Raw genomic sequence first — 21720 nt, 5'->3', positions numbered from 1 at the left:
TCTCCGAGCCTGCGTCGGGTCGGAGAATTGCCGGGGCGTGTGCGAATTCAGCCACGCCGCTCCGAAGCTGGGCCACTGATTCTTCGGCGACCGGAGAATCGGTGCCAATCGCGCCAGCGCGGTCGCCGCGGCGCTGGTCGGGGGCCATTGAAAGCGGCCCCCGCTGCGATTCTGCACGCTCGATGGACTGAGTGCCCTCCGGGTTACGCCGAGTCCCACCGGCGTCATTTGCGTATGGTCCTACCCGGCGGCACCTCGGCATTCTGGCTGCGGGGCCATCCTGGTGGGGTGGGGGGTGGGGGGGACCTACTCTGGAGGGGCCTCCACGGTGACCAGGCCCGCGATCGGGGGCACCAATCAGTGGGCACGCTAATTCCTGTAGGGCTCCACCTTGTTGCCCGCGGGCAGCGCGGAGAAGGCCGTGGCGTGCATGCGCGGACCTGCGCCAGCCGTGGTGCGCGTGCGCGGACCCACGGTGGCCGCGGTGAGCCGGCTTTCGGCGCCGGAGAAGCGCATAGCACTCCGACGCTGTTCTAGCCCCCGAGGACGGGGAGAATAACTAGGCCCATTGACGCCGGCGTCGCTTGCGCCGGTTTTGACACCGGCGTCAACATGTGGCCGGGATTTCGGAGAAATCCTTTTGGCCTCTGTTCCTCTCTCCACAGATGTTGCCAGTTCTGCTGAGTGTTTCCAGCACTCCCTGTTTTCATGCCAGAACAGCTGAACTGATCAATCATTTAATTGCCCTTTTGTGGTAAATTGCTGTCACTGAATAATTTTTTCCCACGTAATCGTTGGGAAATGAGTTATAAATTTTCAAAGTTGTCTGAACTTTTGTGGATTTTAAAGTATTATTTGCAGAACCTTTCCTCAGGCAACTAGATAGGTGAGATAAACTTTGGACACGATGCACCTAGTCTGGGGAAAAAAGACTTCACCGATCATGGGGTGGGGTTCTCTGGTTCCCCCAGCTGCGTGTTTCTCAGGAGCATGCCGTTTGCTGGTGGCGGGAATTCTCTGTCCTGCCGCTTGTCGATGGGATTCCCCATTGAGGCCTCCCCACGTCGCCGGGAAACCTGTGGGGTTGTGCTGCCGGTGGGAACAAAGAATCACAACAGCCAGAGAATTTCTGCCCATAATAACCTTTTTGTTCAATGTTTTCTTGTGTTGGAAATGATAGTCTATGTCAGAATTTCTATTTTCCAATACAACCCAATCTTAACACTTGAAAGTTAACATCACCCAAGACGTCAACAAAATGAAAACAGCAATCAATCTGCACAGTAACATTTGGTATATACTTATTGTATTTGCATATAATTGGTCAACATGTACTAGATTATATAAATATGAAAATCTATGTTTTTCAAGTATTTTGGAAAATTATTATTTTATGTACTCACCAGTCCACTATTTCATCTGAGTCAATCCAGCCCATGGACCTTGGCCAAGAAGCATTGGGCATGCAGGTTCTTGAGGTTGTTGTGTTAGAGCCCAGGTCATTCTCCTGTGTGATGGGGTTGGGCTCAGACAGACTGCAGTTCAGCAGTGACACCGTAGATTCAAGATCAGGGCCTGGCTTTGAGACTCAGTGATTTGGCCATGGTCAGGATCCCAGGGCTCGGAGAGAGAAACCCGAGAGACAAGCAGGGTCTCCCACTGCTTGGGCCTCAGTTCTGGGTATGGGCCACAGTCTCAGAGAAGAGGCAGTTTGTGACCCCAGTCACTGTTGCTGTTTCCCCAATTGGAGTTGCAGCCCACAGTTTGGGAACTGCTGTTCTCTATACCTGTAAAAACGTAACCGCTCCCTCCTTTGATTATCCTGAGTACTATTGCCAATGAGTTCTTGATGTAGGTGAGAGAGAGCAAGAATGAGCAGAAAGTTTGATTTCAGCCTTTGCATAAGGGCAGGGAAAAAATAGCCAAACATAAAGGAAAGCAGTAATATAAGCAAACAACAGTTATTAAAAAACAACAACTTAAAGTTGTCTTTATTATGGAATATCAAAGGTAAGACATATTTTTGTTTTTCTGCAACCTGCACAATAAACTTCTTCCTCTTACTATGCCAATCTAGACAGCGGATGAGTCTGCAGCACTGATCTGATGATGCTGTATGTAGAACTAGGGTAGAACAGACTTCTTAACCTTGAGTGAATAAGTAACTGGTGATCAGTACTAAACTGAACCTAACCCAAGATGGTTGAAATGTTTTGCTGGTTGGTTGCTATTCTTAAAGGAGCAGTCCATTCAATCATGTTCGCTGTGGCCCCAACCTTCCCTTCAGCTTTCACACAGCTCCGTGTAGTTCTGCGACTTTAATATAGGCTGGGTGATGTACGTGGCATATTTGCACCTTTGGTTTGAAGTGTTGCACGGGTGGCATGCAGACAGGAAAATCAAACTGGTTTGAATCACAAACCTGCAGCAAAGCCCATCGGAGATTCCTGACATTTCAATTAATGGACAACAATTTGGTGCGGCCTCACTCGGGAGCTTGAGATCCTCCCCGTTTGTTTTTCCTCTCTTCCCAGGCAATGCACTTTACTCAGGCTGCAGTGAGGAACATCCCACCCTTATGTGTCAGTGATAATGTTCCATTGTTACGTTTGTTAATTATTTTCATTGTGGGTGTTTGCTCTCTAATAGAAAACACAGTTTCTATTTTCCCTGCTGTATTTTCAATTCCAGCCAAGTGCACTGTTGAGGTGCCACCCTTTCAATGTTTGTCAACACCATTTGGTTTCTGAGGCAATTCTTTTTGTATTGTCTGTAAACTAATTGCAAGTGAACCATTTCGTAGTGAAGACACTGCCCACATCTCTTCACTCTAATGTCAGAAACATTCTATTGGATCCTGGACCCACATGACTCAGGACCAGTTTTGATTGGCTTTCTGCCCACCTCACCCCTAGTTGCAACACAAAGCATTAATTGGCAAAATTACGATGCATGACCAGCACTTACAGATAAATCATAGAAAAGGCTGGAATTTTACTTTTCTTTGTAGCTTCCCTGATTTCCTCGGAGGCACACTGACGATAGACCCGGACAACCATGTTTCCCTAAGACTTCCTCCCTCCCCATCCTATTGAGGGACAGGTGCCCGCGCTCAACATTACCCTCTGACCCTCTGCTACATGCGGGCAGAGGTCATATAGTGGGTTTGGGGAGGCGATCGGGGAGTAAGGTGAGGTAATCGGGGGCTAGGGATGGGGAGTCATGAAGAAAAAGCACATGCTTAAATTAACCATGAGGGTAACTGACATAGCCGCGTATCGACAGAGTAGATGTTTTATGGGACGACCTCGATGTTTGAATGCCCCCCGATTCCTGGAGGTGGCTGTTGGATCTGTTGGAGCTGATGGTGAAAAAGGAGTAAGAAAGTAGATTGGATTTTTTTGGAGGACGACTTGGATGAGGGAAACCTCGGTGTACAAGGTTATTTTCTTTCTCCACATTTTGAAAAGATTTCACGTTGGAAACAAAATCCAATTTTCTGGATGAGAAGTCAGTGGACCGCAACCTTGGGATTCAACTCGCTGTCAGCTGCAATCAGCAATATAAACAGCATGATCTGCAGTGAGCTGAGGACAGCAGAGACCCTGAGAAATGGCAGACTATAAATCGCTGACGGATAAAATCAATGAAGGAGAGATAAGGCTGTTGCTCTCAGATTGCCTGGTCATGTGGAAACACCTATGTGTCTGGCTTAATCAAGGATCATTGACCTATCACATACAGAAATTAAGAAACCCCCTCGCACCTTACCCACCCATATCAAGCTAAATAACAGGATTGGTTTCCATCATTTGACACGATAATGCACATTCCCTCTGAGATGGCAAACTCCTGTCACGGTTATCATGTGTACAATATCAGCTTTCCATATTTGGGTCACAATTGTGACAATGGGCAAGTAGGAGTTTGGGCTCAGCTCTAATGCCCACCGTGTTACATAGTCTGCTGGCACTTTCTCAAAGGTCATGTGTGAAAAGATACCACGAAGCATGTCACAGCAAGAATCAGCACCTTTGTAGGAAGGTTGGGGGGGGGGGAGCATTGGAAAGGGGAGAATGCTCTTGACACGAGTTAATATTTTGGGAACAATTCTCTAAATATCTGCCCATCGCCTTTTTTCCTGTCCAGCCACTTGCCGCACGGGAAGATGGTGGTCACGCCAGTCGCGGTGTTGGTGATCTCGACGCGCTCCAGCATCCAGCCAGCATTTGAGTTGCTGTTGTCATGCTCAATTTTCACCTTGTTCAACTCTCCCAGATCCAACATTTCGAGGATGAACCGGTCTGTGTTGCCACGCTCAAACAGATTCCGGAATTTATGCTTCAGCCTGTGGCTGCCTGAGTCACCATTAGTTCCATAAATAGTGATGGACACATTGGCATCGGTTCCAGCACCTTTCACATCTCCAGTAATAACGATAATCTCATATTTGACAGGCACTAAACTGCGTACTTTGCTGGCAAAGCTCTCCATGATCTTTGTGCACTCAAAGGCTTTGAACTCATCTCTTTTCTGGCTCAGCTTTATTTTAGCATTACATTGGAAAATGTACCTGCAAAATAAAAAAAAAAGCATGCACTGTTTACACGGCTTCACAGTGACCCAGGGCTGGCATTACCATAACACAGAACCCCCTCTCACAATCAGCCAATCACCGTCAAGAGGTCTTACCGATGGAGAAAGTGATTCTGGTTTATGATGACGGCCTCACCAGCAGGGTCTCTTCCTAACAATAAAGAAGGAGTTGCACTCTCCAACCACCCTGCTGAAATATCAGCCACATGAACCCTTCTGGAAAAGGAGCCTCCACATCAGATCCCCTTTCAGGATGCAATTCCCAAGGCGGTTGTTCAAAACCTGCCTTAACTTCAGCAGAAACCCTGGAAAAATGGTGCAAGCGGCGGCTGAAGAAAGTGGATTGCGCCTACAAGGACTCGGCCCAGTCTCACATCGAAACGTTTAAATAGAGAATCACACCATGGACTCCTTTAGGGAACAATTTCAACCCCATGATCCCTTGCAAGCAATCTGCTGTGGTCAGTTTTGCACCAACTTTGAGACTCTACAACTCAATTGCAATTTGGATCATTACAGGAAGGAACAGTGAGTCGTGTCTGTCCCAGTGCGTCCAGTTTCCAGGACTGCTCGGACAAGACTGTAACTTAGTTAAAACCGTGGTGCAGCGGTCAGCGTTTAGATTTGTTGTCCTACTCCATAATTGGATAATACTTACTTGTTACCAAGCTCCTTTTCTGTAACAATAATCTCCTTAACATGCCATTCCACAGCATTCTTTGAGGTAAATTTCCTTCCATCTCGTGGGCAGTGACCGACGCAGATTGTTGCTATATCACCGACGTTCTTTGAAGAAAATTCAAATTTGTCCTTCGCCCCTCTAAACATAAAGGAAATGCAACTGCTTAATACAATCAATCAATTCTAAAGTGTTTCATTGGAAAAGAGCCAGAGTTACCATTCGAGTCATTTAAAAAAAAATTGAACGTTTTCTTCTTGTTCTTACTAAGCTCCATTAAATCATTTGCAAAAGGAGCAAATGTGATGTGCGAAAAACATTTTTCACACACTCAGGTTTGGAATGCTCCACCTGGAAGTGTGGAGGCAGGTTCAATTGAGGCATTCGAGAGGGCATTTGTGTTTCTATTCAAGTAATCAATGTGCAGGGGTTGGGGGAAAAGAGACTAAGTCACAAGGCTCATTTGGAGACACGATGCAGACACAATGGGCCAAATGGCCTCCTTCGGCACACACAACAATTCTGTGGTATCCCATTCTTATCCTTCTCCCTATAACGCCACTTCCTGTGTGATCTCCAACTCCAACATCTTTTCCCAGGACTTCAACACTGGGAGGTTTCTCAAATCTCCCTGTTTGCCCACCTTCACAATTAAAAAAATATATTTAGAGTACCCAATTCATTTTTTCCAACTAAGGGGCAATTTAGCATGGCCAATCCACCTATCCTCCATATCTTTGGGTTGTGGGGGTGAAACCCACGCAAACACGGGGAGAATGTGCAAATTCCACATGGACGGTGTCCCAAAGCTGGGATCAAATCTGGGACCTTGGCGCTGTGAAGCAGCAATGCTATCCACTGTGCCACCATGCTGCCCTCCACCATCACAATTAACAGCTCTTTAAAATTCCAGCCTTCTGTCACTTAGACGTTAGCTTCCAAATTTGTCTTCTCTTTTCTCCGGTTGTTTTCAGCCCTGGTTGTCTCCTATGCTGTGGGCTATACATATTATCTCTCAAGTAAAACCCCACGGTAATTATTATTGCCTTAAGGTATTGGTAAACCTACCTCAAGAACCTTTTTTTCTTGGAGGAGTTTTCCAGTACGAACTCTTTGGATTTTCCTTTCTTCCCTTCAAACATAACCCAGACATTTTCCTTCGTCTCTGCATCGTCCCTATCGCCGGTCTCTGTGAGGATTTCATAGCCTATGTGTGGGAAGGAGAAAATGATCTGATGGGTAATGTTCACTAAATGAGGGAACGTCCCTCTTCAGCAGCCAGCCAGCCTGTGAGTTCTCCAACACTGCACTTGCTTGCATTATTAGCTGTGAAGCAGTTCTGCTGGGCTGGGAAGTTACAGGAGAATTCCTTGGCCGGAATTCTCTGGTCGTTGTGATTAACTTTTCCTGCCGGCAGTGCACCCACGCCTGTGGAGTTCCCGAGCATCGGGTGGTTACAATGGGAAATCCCATTGTCAAGCGGGAGGAAGATAGAATCTTGTCACCAGGAACATTGTGCCATTGAGAAACACACTGGGGAACCAGAGAATCTCATCCCTTGTGTTTTCAATTCGAATGAAAGCTGTATCCGCAGTGTAGCCGATAGTATGATACCTCCATAGAAACCACAGTTCTAGAACTGAAAAGACAATGCATAACAGGAGTACATCACCCGTTTCCTCTAGTCCAATGGCAGTCAACAAGTTGCAGAATGATTTGCTACGATTATTAATTTGCACAGAAAGGGATAATTTTCTAATCAATCCCTTTCTATAAAATTCTGAGGAATCAAGACATTTCGCACGACAAAGAATTCCATTGCATCAATGTATGGACCAATCCACCCTTTACAGTGTTTCCCTTATTGTTTTGGATTGGATTCAGTGCAGACCAATAGGGTCGGTGCTTCTTCAGTCTAAAATGAATTTGGGCATCCTCAGTTGGGTTTCTGGTGGGTGCTGTCACATTGGACATCTTTATGATCTGTTCATTATCCCGACTTGCGATTGTTCTCTCCCATCCTTTCCCAACCCTTCCTTCAGGGTGTTGACTCCATGCTGGAATAGGGTTCTATGGGCACTTCAGGCGAGTAGCTGTTATTCACCTATGAACCTTGGATGGCGAGTGTCAGAAGGCTACTTGCTCTAATCCCAAGTGTCCATCTATTTCTGTATCCATTGCAGGATTAATTTAAAAAAAGATCTTTCAGTGTTGGCAAAGAGATGACTGCCTGGTCAGCTCTTCCTTAACATTAAAAATGTAAGAAATGTTAATGTGTTAAACTGTGAAAATTACAAATCCTTCAATAAAATATTTTCTAAAAAAAAACATTAAAAATGTATTAGACATTTAAAAAAAAATATATATATTTTATTGAAAATGTTTTCTAAACAACATTTTTCCCTCTGACAGAACAAACGGAACGATAACAAAATATAAATTTTTAACAATACACAAGTAACAAAACCCCATTATCTATTGACCTATACTAAACTAAACCCCCCCCCCCCCCACTCCCCCCTCCTCCCCCTGGGTTGCTGCTGCTGGTCATCTGTCTTCCCTCTAACGTTCCCTTAGGTAGTCGAGAAATGGCTGCCACCGCCTGGTGAACCCTTGAGCCGATCCTCTCAGGGCAAACTTTATCTGCTCCAGTTTAATAAACCCCGCCATATCGTTTACCCAGGCCTCCAGTCCGGGGGGTTTTGCCTCCTTCCACATGAGTAGGATCCTGCGCCGGGCTACTAGGGACGCAAAGGCCACGACATCGGCCTCGTTTGCCTCCTGCACTCCCGGCTCTTCCGCAACTCCAAATAGAGCTAACCCCCAGCTTGGTTTGACCCGGGCATTCACCACCTCCGAGATCACTCCCGTCACTCCCTTCCAATGTCCTTCCAGTGCCGGGCACGCCCAAAACATATGTGCGTGGTTTGCCGGGCTCCCGCCACACCTCCCACATCTGTTCTCCACTCCAAAGAACCTGCTCAATCTTGCCCCCGTTATGTGTGCTCTATGTAGCACCTTAAATTGCATCAGGCTAAGCCTGGCGCATGAGGAGGAGGAGTTTACCCTGCTTCGGGCATCAGCCCACATACCCTCTTCTATCTCCTCCCCTAATTCTTCTTCCCACTTTCCCTTTAGTTCTCCCACCGACTCCTCCCCCTCTTCCCTCATCTCTCGGTATATCTCTGACACCTTGCCCTCTCCGACCCACACCCCTGAAAGCACCCTGTCCTGTATCCCCTGTGTCGGGAGCAACGGAAATTCCCTCACTTGTTGTCTAGTAAACGCCCTCACCTGCATATATCTCAAGAAATTTCCCCGGGGTAACTTATACTTTTCCTCCAATGCTCGCAAAAGTCCCATCTATGAATAAATCTCCCACCTTCCTAATTCCCAACTGGTACCAGCTCTGAAATCCTCCATCCATTCTTCCTGGGGCGAACCTATGGTTGTTCCTGATTGGGGACCCCACCAGGGCTCTCCGCACCCCTCTCTGTCGCCTCCACTGTCCCCATATGTTCAGTGTTGCCGCCACCACCGGGTTCGTGGTAAACTTTTTAGGTGAGAGCGGTAGCGGCGCCGTCACCAGCGCCTCTAGACTCGTCCCTTTACAGGACTTTCTCTCCAGTCTTTTCCACGCCGCTCCCTCACCCTCCATCATCCATCTACGTATCATTGCCACATTGGCGGCCCAATAATAATCTCCCAAGTTCGGTAGTCCTCCTCTATCCCTACTAAGCTGAAGGAACCCCCTCCTTACTCTCGGAGCTTTCCCTGCCCACACAAAGCTCGTGATGCTCCTATCTATTTTATTAAAAAAGGTCCTGGTGATTAATATAGGGAGACATTGAAATACAAATAAGAACCTCGGGAGGACCATCATCTTAATTGCTTGTACCCTGCCCGCCAGCGATAAAGGCTGCATGTCCCACCTCTTGAAGTCCTCCTCCATCAAATGCCTTCTCTGCGTCCATTGCCGCCACTATCTCTGCCTCCCCCTCCACTGGGGGCATCATTATCACCCCTAATAGGCGTCGCACGTTAACATTCAATTGTCTCCCTTTTACGAACCCTGTCTGGTCTTCGTGCACCACCCCCGGGACACAGTCCTCTATCCTCGATGCCAGTACCTTTGCCAGCAACTTGGCGTCCACGTTCAATAGTGAAATAGGTCTAGAGGACCCGCACTGCAACGGATCTTTGTCTCTCTTCAAAATTAGCGATATCGTCGCCTCCGACATCGTCGGGGGTAGAGTCCCCCCTTCCCTGGCCTCATTGAACGTCCTCGCCATCAACGGGGCCAACAAGTCCACATATTTTCTGTAGTATTCCACCGGGAACCCGTCCGGCACCGGAGCCTTCCCTGCTTGCATGCTTCCCAGTCCCTTAATAACCTCGTCCACCTCAATCGGCGCCCCCAGGCCTGCCACCTCCTGCTCCTCCACTTTCGGGAACCTCAATTGGTCCAGGAACTGCCGCATCCCCTCCTCTCCCTCTGGGGGTTGAGACCTATACAGTTCCTCATAAAAGGTCTTAAACACCTCATTTATCTGTCCTGGCCTTCGCACAGTGTCTCCCCTTTCATCCCTAATTCCTCCTATCTCCCTCGCTGCTGCCCTCTTTCGCAGTTGGTGCGCCAACAGGCGACTAGCCTTTTCCCCATATTCGTACCTCCTCCCCTGTCCCTTCCTCCACAGTACCTCCGCCTTTCTGGTGGTCAAAAGGTCAAACTCGGTCTGGGGTCGTCTCCTCTCCCTGTACAGCTCCTCCTCCGGGGTCTCTGCAAATTCCCTGTCCACCCTTAAAATTTCCCCTAGTAATCTATCCCTTTCCTTGGCCTCTGTTTTCCTTTTGTGGGCCCCAATAGAGATCAGCTCTCCTCTGACCACCGCTTTTAGTGCTTCCCAGACCACTCCCACAGGGACCTCGCCGTCGTCATTGACCTCCAGGTATCTCTCAATACACCCCCTCACTCTTGCACACACTCCCTCATCCGCCATCAGTCCCACATCTAATCGCCAGAGTGTTCTCTGCTCCCTGTCCTCTCCTACTTCCAGGTCCACCCAATGTGGGGCATGATCCGAAACCGCTATGGCTGAGTATTCAGCTTCTTCCACCCTAGAGATCAACGACCTTCCTACAACAAAAAATCTATCCGGGAGTACACTTTATGGACATGGGAGAAGAAGGAATACTCCCTAGCCCTAGGTCTAAGAAATCGCCATGGATCCACTCCCCCCATTTGGTCCATAAACCCCTTAAGTACCTTGGCCGCTGCCGGCCTTCTTCCGGTCCTTGAGCTGGATCTATCTAGCCCCGGGTCCAGCACCGTATTGAAGTCCCCTCCTAAAATCAACTTTCCTGCTTCCAGGTCCGGTATACGCCCCAGCATCCGTCTCATGAATCCCGCATCGTCCCAATTTGGGGCATACACATTAACCAACACGACCTCCATTCCCTCCAGCCTACCACTCACCATTACATATCTACCTCCGCTATCTGCTATGATGTTCTTTGCTTCAAATGCTACCCGTTTCCCCACCAAAATGGCCACCCCTCTGTTCTTTGCGTCCAGTCCTGAGTGGAACACCTGTCCCACCCATCCTTTCCTTAGCCTAACTTGGTCTGCCACCTTTAGGTGCGTCTCTTGGAGCAAAGCCACGTCTGCCCTTAGTCCTTTCAAATGCGCGAGCGCTCGGGCCCTTTTTATCGGTCCATTCAGGCCTCTCACGTTCCACGTGATCAGCCTCACTAGGGTGCTACCTGCCCCCCTCCCATGTCGACTAGCCATTACCTTCTCTAGGCCAGTCCCATATCCCGCCTCCGCGCTCCCGCTCGCTCCCCCAGCGTCGCACACCGTCCCCGACCACCCACTCTTTAGCCATTCCCTTTTGGATTTCCGCAGCAGCAACCCAGTTGTCCCCCCCCCCCCCCCCCCCCCCGCTAGATCCCTATCTAGCTTGATTGCTCCCCCCATATCACTTCCGTAGGTCAGCTGACTTCAACTGACCCCGGCTACTCCTGCTCACTCCTCGACCCCCCCGGTGTGAGGGAACTCCCATCCGCCTTGCGCCTGTTTTCCCGCCTTATTCTTTCTGGCGCGGGAACATCCCTTTACCTGACCCGCCTCTTATGGCGCAGCTCCCTTTCCCCTCCCCCTCCCCTTCCCCATTCTCCGACTATGTCCCGTCTTTCCCCCCTCACCGGCGCCCACATTTCCCCAATGTCTCCCCCCTTCCCTGTTTACTTCTCGATTAACTTTCACCATAACATTAACAAAAACAATAACAATAACAATTCCCTGCAGCATCAGTCCCTCAGTTCCGGTCCAGTTTCTCTTCTTTAATAAAGGTCCATGCTTCCTCCGCCGTCTCGAAGTAATAGTGTCTCTCCTGATGCGTGACCCATAGTCTTGCCAGCTGCAGCATCCCAAACTTCACCTTTTTGTGCAAAACCTCTTTGGCTCGGTTGAAGCTCGCCCTCCTTCTCGCCACCTCCGCACTCCAATCCTGGTATATCCGTATCAGCGCATTCTCCCATCTGCTACTCCGCACCTTTTTAGCCCATCTCAGGACCTCTTCTCTGTCCTTAAGGCGGTAGAATCGCACGATTATCGCCCTCGGTGGTTCTCCCGCTTTTGGTCTTCTCGCCGGGATCCGACCTGCCCACTCCACCTCCATGGGGCCCGCAGGGGCCTCAGCACCCATCAGTGAGCTCAGCATCTTACTTGCGTACGCTCCACAGTCCACTCCTTCCACACCCTCAGGGAGACCTAGTATCCTAAGGTTCTTCCTTCGCGCTCCGTTTTCAAGGGCCTCGATCCTTTCAGCACACTTTTTATGAAGTGCCTCGTGCGTCTGAGTCTGAACCGCCAGGCCCAGGACCTCGTCCTCAATACCTGACACCTTCTGCTCCACCACGCGAAGCTCAGTCTCCTGGGTCTTTAAAGTCTCCTTAAGCCCCTCAATTGCCTGTAGCATCGGGGTCAGTACCTCCTTCTTCAGCAGGTCCACGCACCGTCTCACAACCTCGTCCTGCTCAGGCCCCCATGTAGCCTGCGATTTCTCCACCGCCATTTTGTTTTCCTCTCCCTCTGACCTTATAGTCGAAGATTCTTCGGGCTGCAGCCGCCGCCGCCGTTTTTTTCTTCCGTCATTCGGGGGGGACTCCCTTCCCACACACCCCACACCGGGTTACTCGGCCGAAAAAATCCCCGTTGGGGCTCTTAAAAGAGCCCGAAGGTCCGTCGGAGCTGGAGCCGCCGAAACGTGCGGCTAGCTCATCCTCACCGCAACCGGAAGTCCCTGTATTAGACATTTTGATGCTAATGAATGGGCTCTATGGTTAAGAGAAATCTGGGGTGCTGAACGCCGAAAACAACCCCGCTATTAAACGGGACACTGCTTCATTTTTGGGCCTTGGTGAGGAACGCCCCTCTGAGGCCGCACTTAGTCCCATTTCAAAGAACAAAGAACAAAGCAAAGTACAGTACAGGAACAGGCCCTTCGGCCCTCCAAGCCTGCGCCGACTATGCTGCCCGTCTAAATTAAAATCTTCTACACTTCCTGGGTCCGTATCCCTCTATTCCCATCCTATTCATGTATTTGTCAAGATGCCCCTTAAATGTCCCTATCGTCCCTGCTTCCACCACCTCCTCCGGTAGCGAGTTCCAGGCACCCACTACCCTCTGTGTAAAAAACCTGCCTCGTACATCTACTCTAAACCTTGCCCCTTGCACCTTAAACCTTTGCCCCCTAGTAATTGACCCCTCTACCCTGGGAAAAAGGCTTTGACTATCCACTCTGTCTATGCCCCTCATAATTTTGTAGACCTCTATCAGGTCGCCCCTCAATCTCCGTCATTCCAGTGAGAACAAACCGAGTTTATTCAACCTCGCCTCATAGCTAATGCCCTCCATACCAGGCAACATTCTGGTAAATCTCTTCTGCACCCTCTCTAAAGCCTCCACATCCTTCTGGTAGTGTGGCGACCAGAATTGAACACTGTACTCCAGGTGTGGCCTAACTAAGGTTCTATACAGCTGCAACATGACTTGCCAATTTTTATACTCAATGCCCCAGCCAATGAAGGCAAGCATGCACTGGGATGGCTCCCTGTCCCTCTTCAGTGGCGCAGTGCAGTTTTTCGCTTGGGCGGCTCGGCTACAGTGGACAGTGGAGGGTGCCTGGCTCTGTTTGAAGAGATGTGGAGTCATTGGATTGCTCCGATCTTGACCTTCTGGATGTCCCTGTTCCTGACAAAGGCTCTTTGACCTTGGCACATATCCACATCAAATGGACTTTTGAAGACATCTTTTCAATATCTATCTTTGATTTTAATGCTTTATGTAAGTTTCAGTGAGGGCACAAATATCCTGCTTTGTGTTTGCATGAGTTAGCATTGTGGATAGCACAATTGCTTCACAGTTCCAGGGTCCCAGGTTCCATTCCGGCTTGGGTCACTGTCTGTGCGGAGTCTGTACATCCTCCCCGTGTGTGCGTGGGTTTCCTCCGGGTGCTGCGGTTTCCTCCCACAGTCCAAAGATGCGCAGGTTAGGTGGATTGGCCATGATAAATTGCCCTTGGTGTCCAAAATTGCCCTTAGTGTTGGGTGGGGTTACGGGGATAGGGTAGAGGTGTTGACCTTGGGTAGGGTGCTCTTTCCAAGATCCGGTGCAGACTCGATGGGCCGAATGGCCTCCTTCTGCACTGTAAATTCTATGATAATCTATGATGCCGTATGCCTTCTTGACTACCTTCTCCACCTGTGTTGCCCCTTTCAGTGACCTATGGACCTGTAGAACATAGAACATAGAACAATACAGCGCAGTACAGGCCCTTCGGCCCACGATGTTGCACCGAAACAAAAGCCATCTAACCTACACTATGCCATTATCATCCATATGTTTATCCAATAAACTTTTAAATGCCCTCAATGTTGGCGAGTTCACTACTGTAGCAGGTAGGGCATTCCACGGCCTCACTACTCTTTGCGTAAAGAACCTACCTCTGACCTCTGTCCTATATCTATTACCCCTCAGTTTAAAGTTATGTCCCCTCGTGCCAGCCATATCCATCCGCGGGAGAAGGCTCTCACTGTCCACCCTATCCAACCCCCTGATCATTTTGTATGCCTCTATTAAGTCTCCTCTTAACCTTCTTCTCTCCAACGAAAACAACCTCAAGTCCGTCAGCCTTTCCTCATAAGATTTTCCCTCCATACCAGGCAACATCCTGGTAAATCTCCTCTGCACCCGCTCCAAAGCCTCCACGTCCTTCCTATAATGCGGTGACCAGAACTGTACGCAATACTCCAAATGCGGCCGGACCAGAGTTCTGTACAGCTGCAACATGACCTCCCGACTCCGGAACTCAATCCCTCTACCAATAAAGGCCAACACTCCATAGGCCTTCTTCACAACCCTATCAACCTGGGTGGCAACTTTCAGGGATCTATGTACATGGACACCTAGATCCCTCTGCTCAGCCACACTTTCAAGAACTTTACCATTAGCCAAATATTCCGCATTCCTGTTATTCCTTCCAAAGTGAATCACCTCACACTTCTCTACATTAAACTCCATTTGCCACCTCTCAGCCCAGCTCTGCAGCTTATCTATATCCCTCTGTAACCTGCTACATCCTTCCACACTATCGACAACACCACCGACTTTAGTATCGTCTGCAAATTTACTCACCCACCCTTCTGCGCCTTCCTCTCGGTCATTGATAAAAATGACAAACAGCAACGGCCCCAGAACAGATCCTTGTGGTACTCCACTTGTGACTGTACTCCATTCTGAACATTTCCCATCAACCACCACCCTCTGTCTTCTTTCAGCTAGCCAATTTCTGATCCACATCTCTAAATCACCCTCAATCCCCAGCCTCCGTATTTTTTGCAATAGCCTACCGTGGGGAACCTTATCAAACGCTTTGCTGAAATCCATATACACCACATCAACTGCTCTACCCTCGTCTACCTGTTCAGTCACCTTCTCAAAGAACTCAATAAGGTTTGTGAGGCATGACCTACCCTTCACAAAGCCATGCTGACTATCCCTGATCATATTATTCCTATCTAGATGATTATAAATCTTGTCCCTTATAATCCCCTCCAAGACTTTACCCACTACAGACGTGAGGCTCACCGGTCTATAGTTGCCGGGGTTGTCTCTGCTCCCCTTTTTGAACAAAGGGACCACATTTGCTGTCCTCCAGTCCTCTGGCACTATTCCTGTAGCCAATGATGACATAAAAATCAAAGCCAAAGGTCCAGCAATCTCTTCCCTGGCCTCCCATAGAATCCTAGGATAAATCCCATCAGGCCCCGGGGACTTATCTATTTTCAGCCTGTCCAGAATTGCCAACACCTCTTCCCTACGTACCTCAATGCCATCTATTCTATTAGCCTGGGGCTCAGCATTCTCCTCCACAACATTATCTTTTTCCTGAGTGAATACTGACGAAAAATATTCATTTAGTATCTCGCCTATCTCTTCAGACTCCACACACAATTTCCCATCCCTGTCCTTGACTGGTCCTACTCTTTCCCTAGTCATTCGCTTATTCCTGACATACCTATAGAAAGCTTTTGGGTTTTCCTTGATCCTTCCTGCCAAATACTTCTCATGTCCCCTCCTTGCTCGTCTTAGCTCTCTCTTTAGATCCTTCCTCGCTACCTTGTAACTATCCATCGCCCCAACCGAAACTTCACACTTCATCTTCACATAGGCCTTCTTCTTCCTCTTAACAAGAGATTCCACTTGCCTGGTAAACCACGGTTCCCTCGCTCGACGCCTTCCTCCCTGTCTGACCGGTACATACTTATCAAGAACACGCAGTAGCTGATCCTTGAACAAGCCCCACTTATCCAGTGTGCCCAACACTTGCAGCCTACTTCTCCACCTTATCCCCCCCAAGTCACGTCTAATGGCATCATAATTGCCCTTCCCCCAGCTATAACTCTTGCCCTGCGGTGTATACTTATCCCTTTCCATCATTAACGTAAACGTCACCGAATTGTGGTCACTGTCCCCAAAGTGCTCTCCTACCTCCAAATCCAACACCTGGCCTGGTTCATTACCCAAAACCAAATCCAACGTGGCCTCGCCTCTTGTTGGCCTGTCAACATATTGTTTCAGGAAACCCTCCTGCACACACTGTACAAAAAACGACCCATCTATTGTACTCGAACTATATATTTTCCAGTCAATATTTGGAAAGTTAAAGTCTCCCATAATAACTACCCTGTTACTTTCGCTCATATCCAGAATCATCTTCGCCATCCTTTCCTCTACATCCCTAGAACTATTAGGAGGCCTATAAAAAAACTCCCAACAGGGTGACCTCTCCTTTCCTGTTTCTAACTTCAGCCAATACTACCTCGGAAGAAGAGTCCCCATCTCGCATCCTCTCCGCCACCGTAATACTGCTCTTGACTAGCAGCGCCACACCTCCCCCTCTTTTGCCTCCTTCTCTGAGCTTACTAAAACACCTAAACCCCGGAACCTGCAACATCCATTCCTGTCCCTGCTCTATCCATGTCTCCGAAATGGCCACAACATCGAAGTCCCAGGTACCAACCCACGCTGCCAGTTCCCCTACCTTGTTTCGTATACTCCTGGCATTGAAGTAGACACACTTCAAACCACCTACCTGAACGCTGGCCCCCTCCTGCGACGTCAAATCTGTGCTCCTGACCTCTATACTCTCATTCTCCCTTACCCTAAAACTACAATCCAGGTTCCCATGCCCCTGCTGCATTAGTTTAAACCCCCCCAAAGAGCACTAACAAATCTCCCCCCCAGGATATTTGTGCCCCTCAGGTTCAGATGTAGACCATCCTGTCTGTAGAGGTCCCACCTTCCCCAGAAAGAGCCCCAGTTATCCAAAAATCTGAAACCCTCCCGCCTGCACCATCCCTGTAGCCACGTGTTTAAATGCTCTCTCTCCCTATTCCTAATCTCACTATCACGTGGCACGGGCAACAACCCAGAGATAACAACTCTGTTTGTTCTAGTTCTGAGCTTCCATCCTAGCTCCCTGAAAGCCTGCCTGACATCCTTGTCCCCTTTCCTACCTATGTCGTTGGTGCCAATGTGGACCACGACTTGGGGCTGCTCCCCCTCCCCCTAAGGACCCGGAAAACACGATCCGAGACATCACGTACCCTTGCACCTGGGAGGCAACATACCAAACGTGAGTCTCTCACGCTCCCACAAAATCTCCTATCTGTGCCCCTGACTATAGAGTCCCCAATTACTAATGCTCTGCTCCTCTCCCCCCTTCCCTTCTGAGCAACAGGGACAGACTCCGTGCCAGAGGCCCGTACCCCATGGCTTACCCCTGGTAAGTCGTCCCCCCCACAAGTATCCAAAGCGGTATACTTGTTTCTCAGGGGAACGACCGCAGGGGATCCCTGCACTGACTGTTTTTTCCCAGTCCCTCTTACAGTTACCCACCTATCTCCAATCTTTGGTGTAACTAATTCCCTGAAGCTGCTATCTATGACCCCTTCTGCCTCCCGAATGATCCGAAGTTCTTCCAACTCCAGCTCCAGTTCCCTAACTCGGTCTTGGAGGAGCTGGAGATGGCAGCACTTCCTGCAGGTAAAATCAGCAGGGACACTAACTGCATCCCTCACCTCAAACATCCTGCAGGAGGAACATTGCACTCCCTTCCCTGCCATTCCTCTAACTTTCTACCAATATCTGGCTAACAACTAAATTAAATTTTTATAAAAAATAATAATAATATAATAAAAATATGGTACTTACCTCAGACCAATGGGTTTTATTATTAGGTTAGAGGAGGAGGGCGGGTGGGAGACACTACACATGTAGTGTCTCAGGTTTCCTCTCCACCAGAATTTATTGGTGAGGGTCTTCCCAGACGTCCGCGGGTCGACTTCCTGATCCCGCCTAAAAAACTAATTTAAAAAAAAAAAAGAAAAATTCTCAGCTCCTGCTGAAACTGACTCACCACTCACCAGCTGTTCTCCCGTCGAAATCGACTGGCCTGCCCCTGCAAAGAGAAGTGCTTTTAAAGGTTGACTTACCTCCCAGCAACCTCCTTCCGCAATGCTCCCGCTGAAATTGACTAACCAGCTGCTCTCACGCCGCCGAAATCGACTGGCCTGCCCCTGCAAAGAGAAGTGCTTTTAAAGGTTGACTTACCTCCCAGCAACCTCCTTCCGCAATGCTCCCGCTGAAACTGACTAACCAGCTGCTCTCACGCCGCCGAAATCGACTGGCCTGCCCCTGCAAAGAGAAGTGCTTTTAAAGGTTGACTTACCTCCCAGCAACCTCCTTCCGCAATGCTCCCGCTGAAACTGACTAACCAGCTGCTCTCACGCCGCCGAAATCGACTGTACACCTAGATCTCTCTGACTGTCAATACTCTTGAAAGTTCTACCATTCACTGTATATTCCCTACCTGTATTAGACCTTCCAAAATGCATTCCTCACATTTGTCTGGATTAAACTCCATCTGCCATCTCTCCGCCCAAGTACGGGGCAGCATGGTAGCACAAGTGGATAGCACTGTCGCTTCACAGCGCCAGGGTCCCAGGTTCAATTCCCCGCTGGGTCACTGTCTGTGCGGAGTCTGCACGTTCTCCCCGTGTCTGCGTGGGTTTCCTCCGGGTGCTCCGGTTTCCTCCCACAGTCCAAAGACGTGCAGGTTAGGTGGATTGGCCATGATAAATTGCCCATTGTGACCAAAAAGGTTAGGAGGGGTTATTGGGTTACGGGGATAGGGTGGAAGTGAGGGGTTAAGTGGGTCGGTGCAGACCAGATGGGCCAAATAGCCTCTTTCTGCACTGTATGTTCTATGTTCTAAGTCTCCAAACAATCTAAATCCTGCTGTATCATCTGACAATCCTCATCGCTATCTGCAATTCCACCAACCTTTGTGTCGTCCACAAACTTACTAATCAGTCATAACAACATAGAACATACAGTGCAGAAGGAGGCCATTCAGCCCATCGAGTCTGCACCGACCCACTTAACCCCTCACTTCCACCCTATCCCCATAACCCAATAACCCCTCCTAACCTTTTTGGTCACTGAGGGCAATTTATCATGGCCAATCCGCCTAACCTGCACGTCTTTGGACTGTGGGAGGAAACCGGAGCACTTGGAGGAAACCCACACAGACACGGGGGGAACGTGCAGACTCTGCACAGACAGTGACCCAGCGGGGAATCGAACCTGGGACCCTGGCGCTGTGAAGCCACAGCGCTATCCACTTGTGCTACTGTGCTGCCCAGTTACATTTTCCTTTAAATCATTTATATATACGACGAACACCAAAGGTCCCAGCATTGAACCCTGCAGAACACCACTTGTCACAGCCCTCCAATCAGAAAAGCACTCTTCCATTGCTACTCTCTGCCTTCTATGACCTAGCCAGTTCTGTATCCATCTTGCCAGCTCACCTCTGATCCCGTGTGACTGCACCTTTTGTACTAGTCTGCCATGAGGGACCTTGACAAAAGCCTTACTGAAGTCCATATAGACAACATCCACTGCCCTACCTGCATCAATCATCTTTGTGACCTCCTCGAAAAACTCTATCAATTTATTGAGTCTCGGCTCGCCAGTTCAGGAAGAGATGGGGCACCATTTTTCAGGGTCTCCGAGGCGAGGCTGTTCGATCCCGAGTGCAGGGTAGATTCGGTGTAGCGTAGACATATTCACGTGAGACTAACTGCTCACTTGAATATGCATATCTGAATCTCGACTTCAATGGACGGAATCCAGGTCGCGACACCTTGTGAGATCTCGCAAAGCGTGACGAGGCTGGCTTCACGTGAGATTTACCGGCCTTGATGCGTCTCGGATCAGGTGCGGTGAAGCCTATAGATCGCGTCCCTGAACTCACTAGTTCATTTAAAAATACAGGGCTGGACTTTTGTTCAAGATCCCACCTGAAATTGGATAAAATAGTCTCACCAAATGAGGGAAAATCTGTGGTATGATCTACTCTCTTTCCAAACTCACCCTGCCTCTGCTCCCATCAGCAGCTCCCATGCCTGCTCTCTCCCTGTCTGCCTTATCAGTCAAAAAGAACAAAGAACAATACAGCACAGGAACATGCCCTTCGGCCCTCCAAGACTGTGCCGATCATGTGTCCTATCTAGACCAAACGCCTGTATCCTTCTATACCCCGTCTGTTAATGTACCTATCCAGGTAAGTCACTTCCAGGCCACCACCACCCTCTGTGCAAAAAACTTCCCCCACACGTCTTCACTGAACCTTTCTCCCCCTCACCTTGAAGTTGTGCCCCCTTGTAATTGTCGTTTCCGCCCTGGGAAAAAGCCTCCAACTGTTCACCCTATCTATACCCTCATAATTTTATAAACTTCTAGCAGGTTACTCCTCAGCCTTTGTCTTTCTAGGGAGAACAATCACAGTTTATTCCATCTCTCCTCATAGCTAATACCCTCCATACAGGCAACATCCTGGTAAACCTTTTCTGTACTCTCTCCAAAGCCTTCACGTCGTTCTGGTAGTGTGGTGACCAGAATTGGACACAGTATTCTAAATGTGGCCAAACAAATGTTCTGTATAACTGTAACATAATTTGCGAGCTTTTATACTCGACACCCCGTCCTATGAAGGCAAGCATGCCATATGCTTTCTTTATCACCATTTCCACCTGTGCTGCCACTTTTAAGGATCTGTGGGCCTGCACGCCCAGATCTCTTTCTGTATTGCTGATGGTTCTGCCATTTATTTTATAGCTCCCACCTGAATTGGATCTACCAAATTGCATCACCTCACATTTGTCTGGGTTAAATTCCATCTGCCATTTCTCTGCCCAATTTTGCAGCCTATCTATATCCTGTTGTATTCTCTGACAATCTTCATCACTATCCGCAACTCCTGCAATCTTCGTATCATCCACAAACTTGCTAATCAGCCCAGCTACGTTTTCTTCCAAGTAATTTATACATATTACAAAGAGCAGAGGTCCCAGTACTGATCCCTGCGGAACACCACTAGTTACAGACCTCCATTCGGAAAAAACACCCTTTCACTGCTACCCTCTGTCTTCTATGGCCAAGCCAGTTCTGAATCCATCCAGCTAGTTCATCCCTGACCCTATGGTATTTAATCTTTTACACCTGCCATGAGGGGCCTTATCAAATGCTTTACTAATGTCCATGTAGACAACATCCACAGCCCTTCCCTCATCAATCATTTTTGTCACCTCCTCAAAAAACTCAATTAAATTAGTGCGACATGACCTCCCTCGTATAAAACCATGCTGTTGGTCGCTAGTAAGACCATCCAAATTGAGGCAGGGAGTGTGTGGCCTGGGTCCTTGGCAGATATCCCCCTTGTCCATTCATGTTATTGCTGCTACCTGGGCTGCTATGCCATCTGGAAAGTAGCAGTAGGTCCCAGTAAGCAACGGTAATGATGCTGAGGTCCTCC

The 21720-nt window shown here is 48.8% G+C and overlaps 1 protein-coding gene across 1 annotated transcript in view; it reads right to left on the bottom strand.

Annotated features, from left to right (window-relative positions):
- Positions 1 to 1961: 1961 nt before the first annotated feature.
- Positions 1962 to 21720, bottom strand: part of loxhd1a (lipoxygenase homology PLAT domains 1a) — a 332608-nt gene continuing 312849 nt past the window's right edge. Inside the window, exons 45-47 of the mRNA XM_072497474.1 lie at positions 6344 to 6482; positions 5255 to 5416; positions 1962 to 4573 (exon numbers count right to left, since the gene is read on the bottom strand). Coding sequence (XP_072353575.1) covers positions 4093 to 4573; positions 5255 to 5416; positions 6344 to 6482 — 782 coding nt within the window. The 3' untranslated portion in view covers positions 1962 to 4092. The remainder of the gene's footprint in view (positions 4574 to 5254; positions 5417 to 6343; positions 6483 to 21720) is intronic.

The sequence above is a fragment of the Scyliorhinus torazame genome, chromosome 3 (genome assembly GCF_047496885.1).
Source record: "Scyliorhinus torazame isolate Kashiwa2021f chromosome 3, sScyTor2.1, whole genome shotgun sequence".
Classification (NCBI taxonomy): Eukaryota; Metazoa; Chordata; class Chondrichthyes; order Carcharhiniformes; family Scyliorhinidae; genus Scyliorhinus; species Scyliorhinus torazame.
The sequence above is the reverse complement of the archived record's forward strand: the minus strand, read 5'-3'. Positions and strand labels throughout refer to the sequence as shown.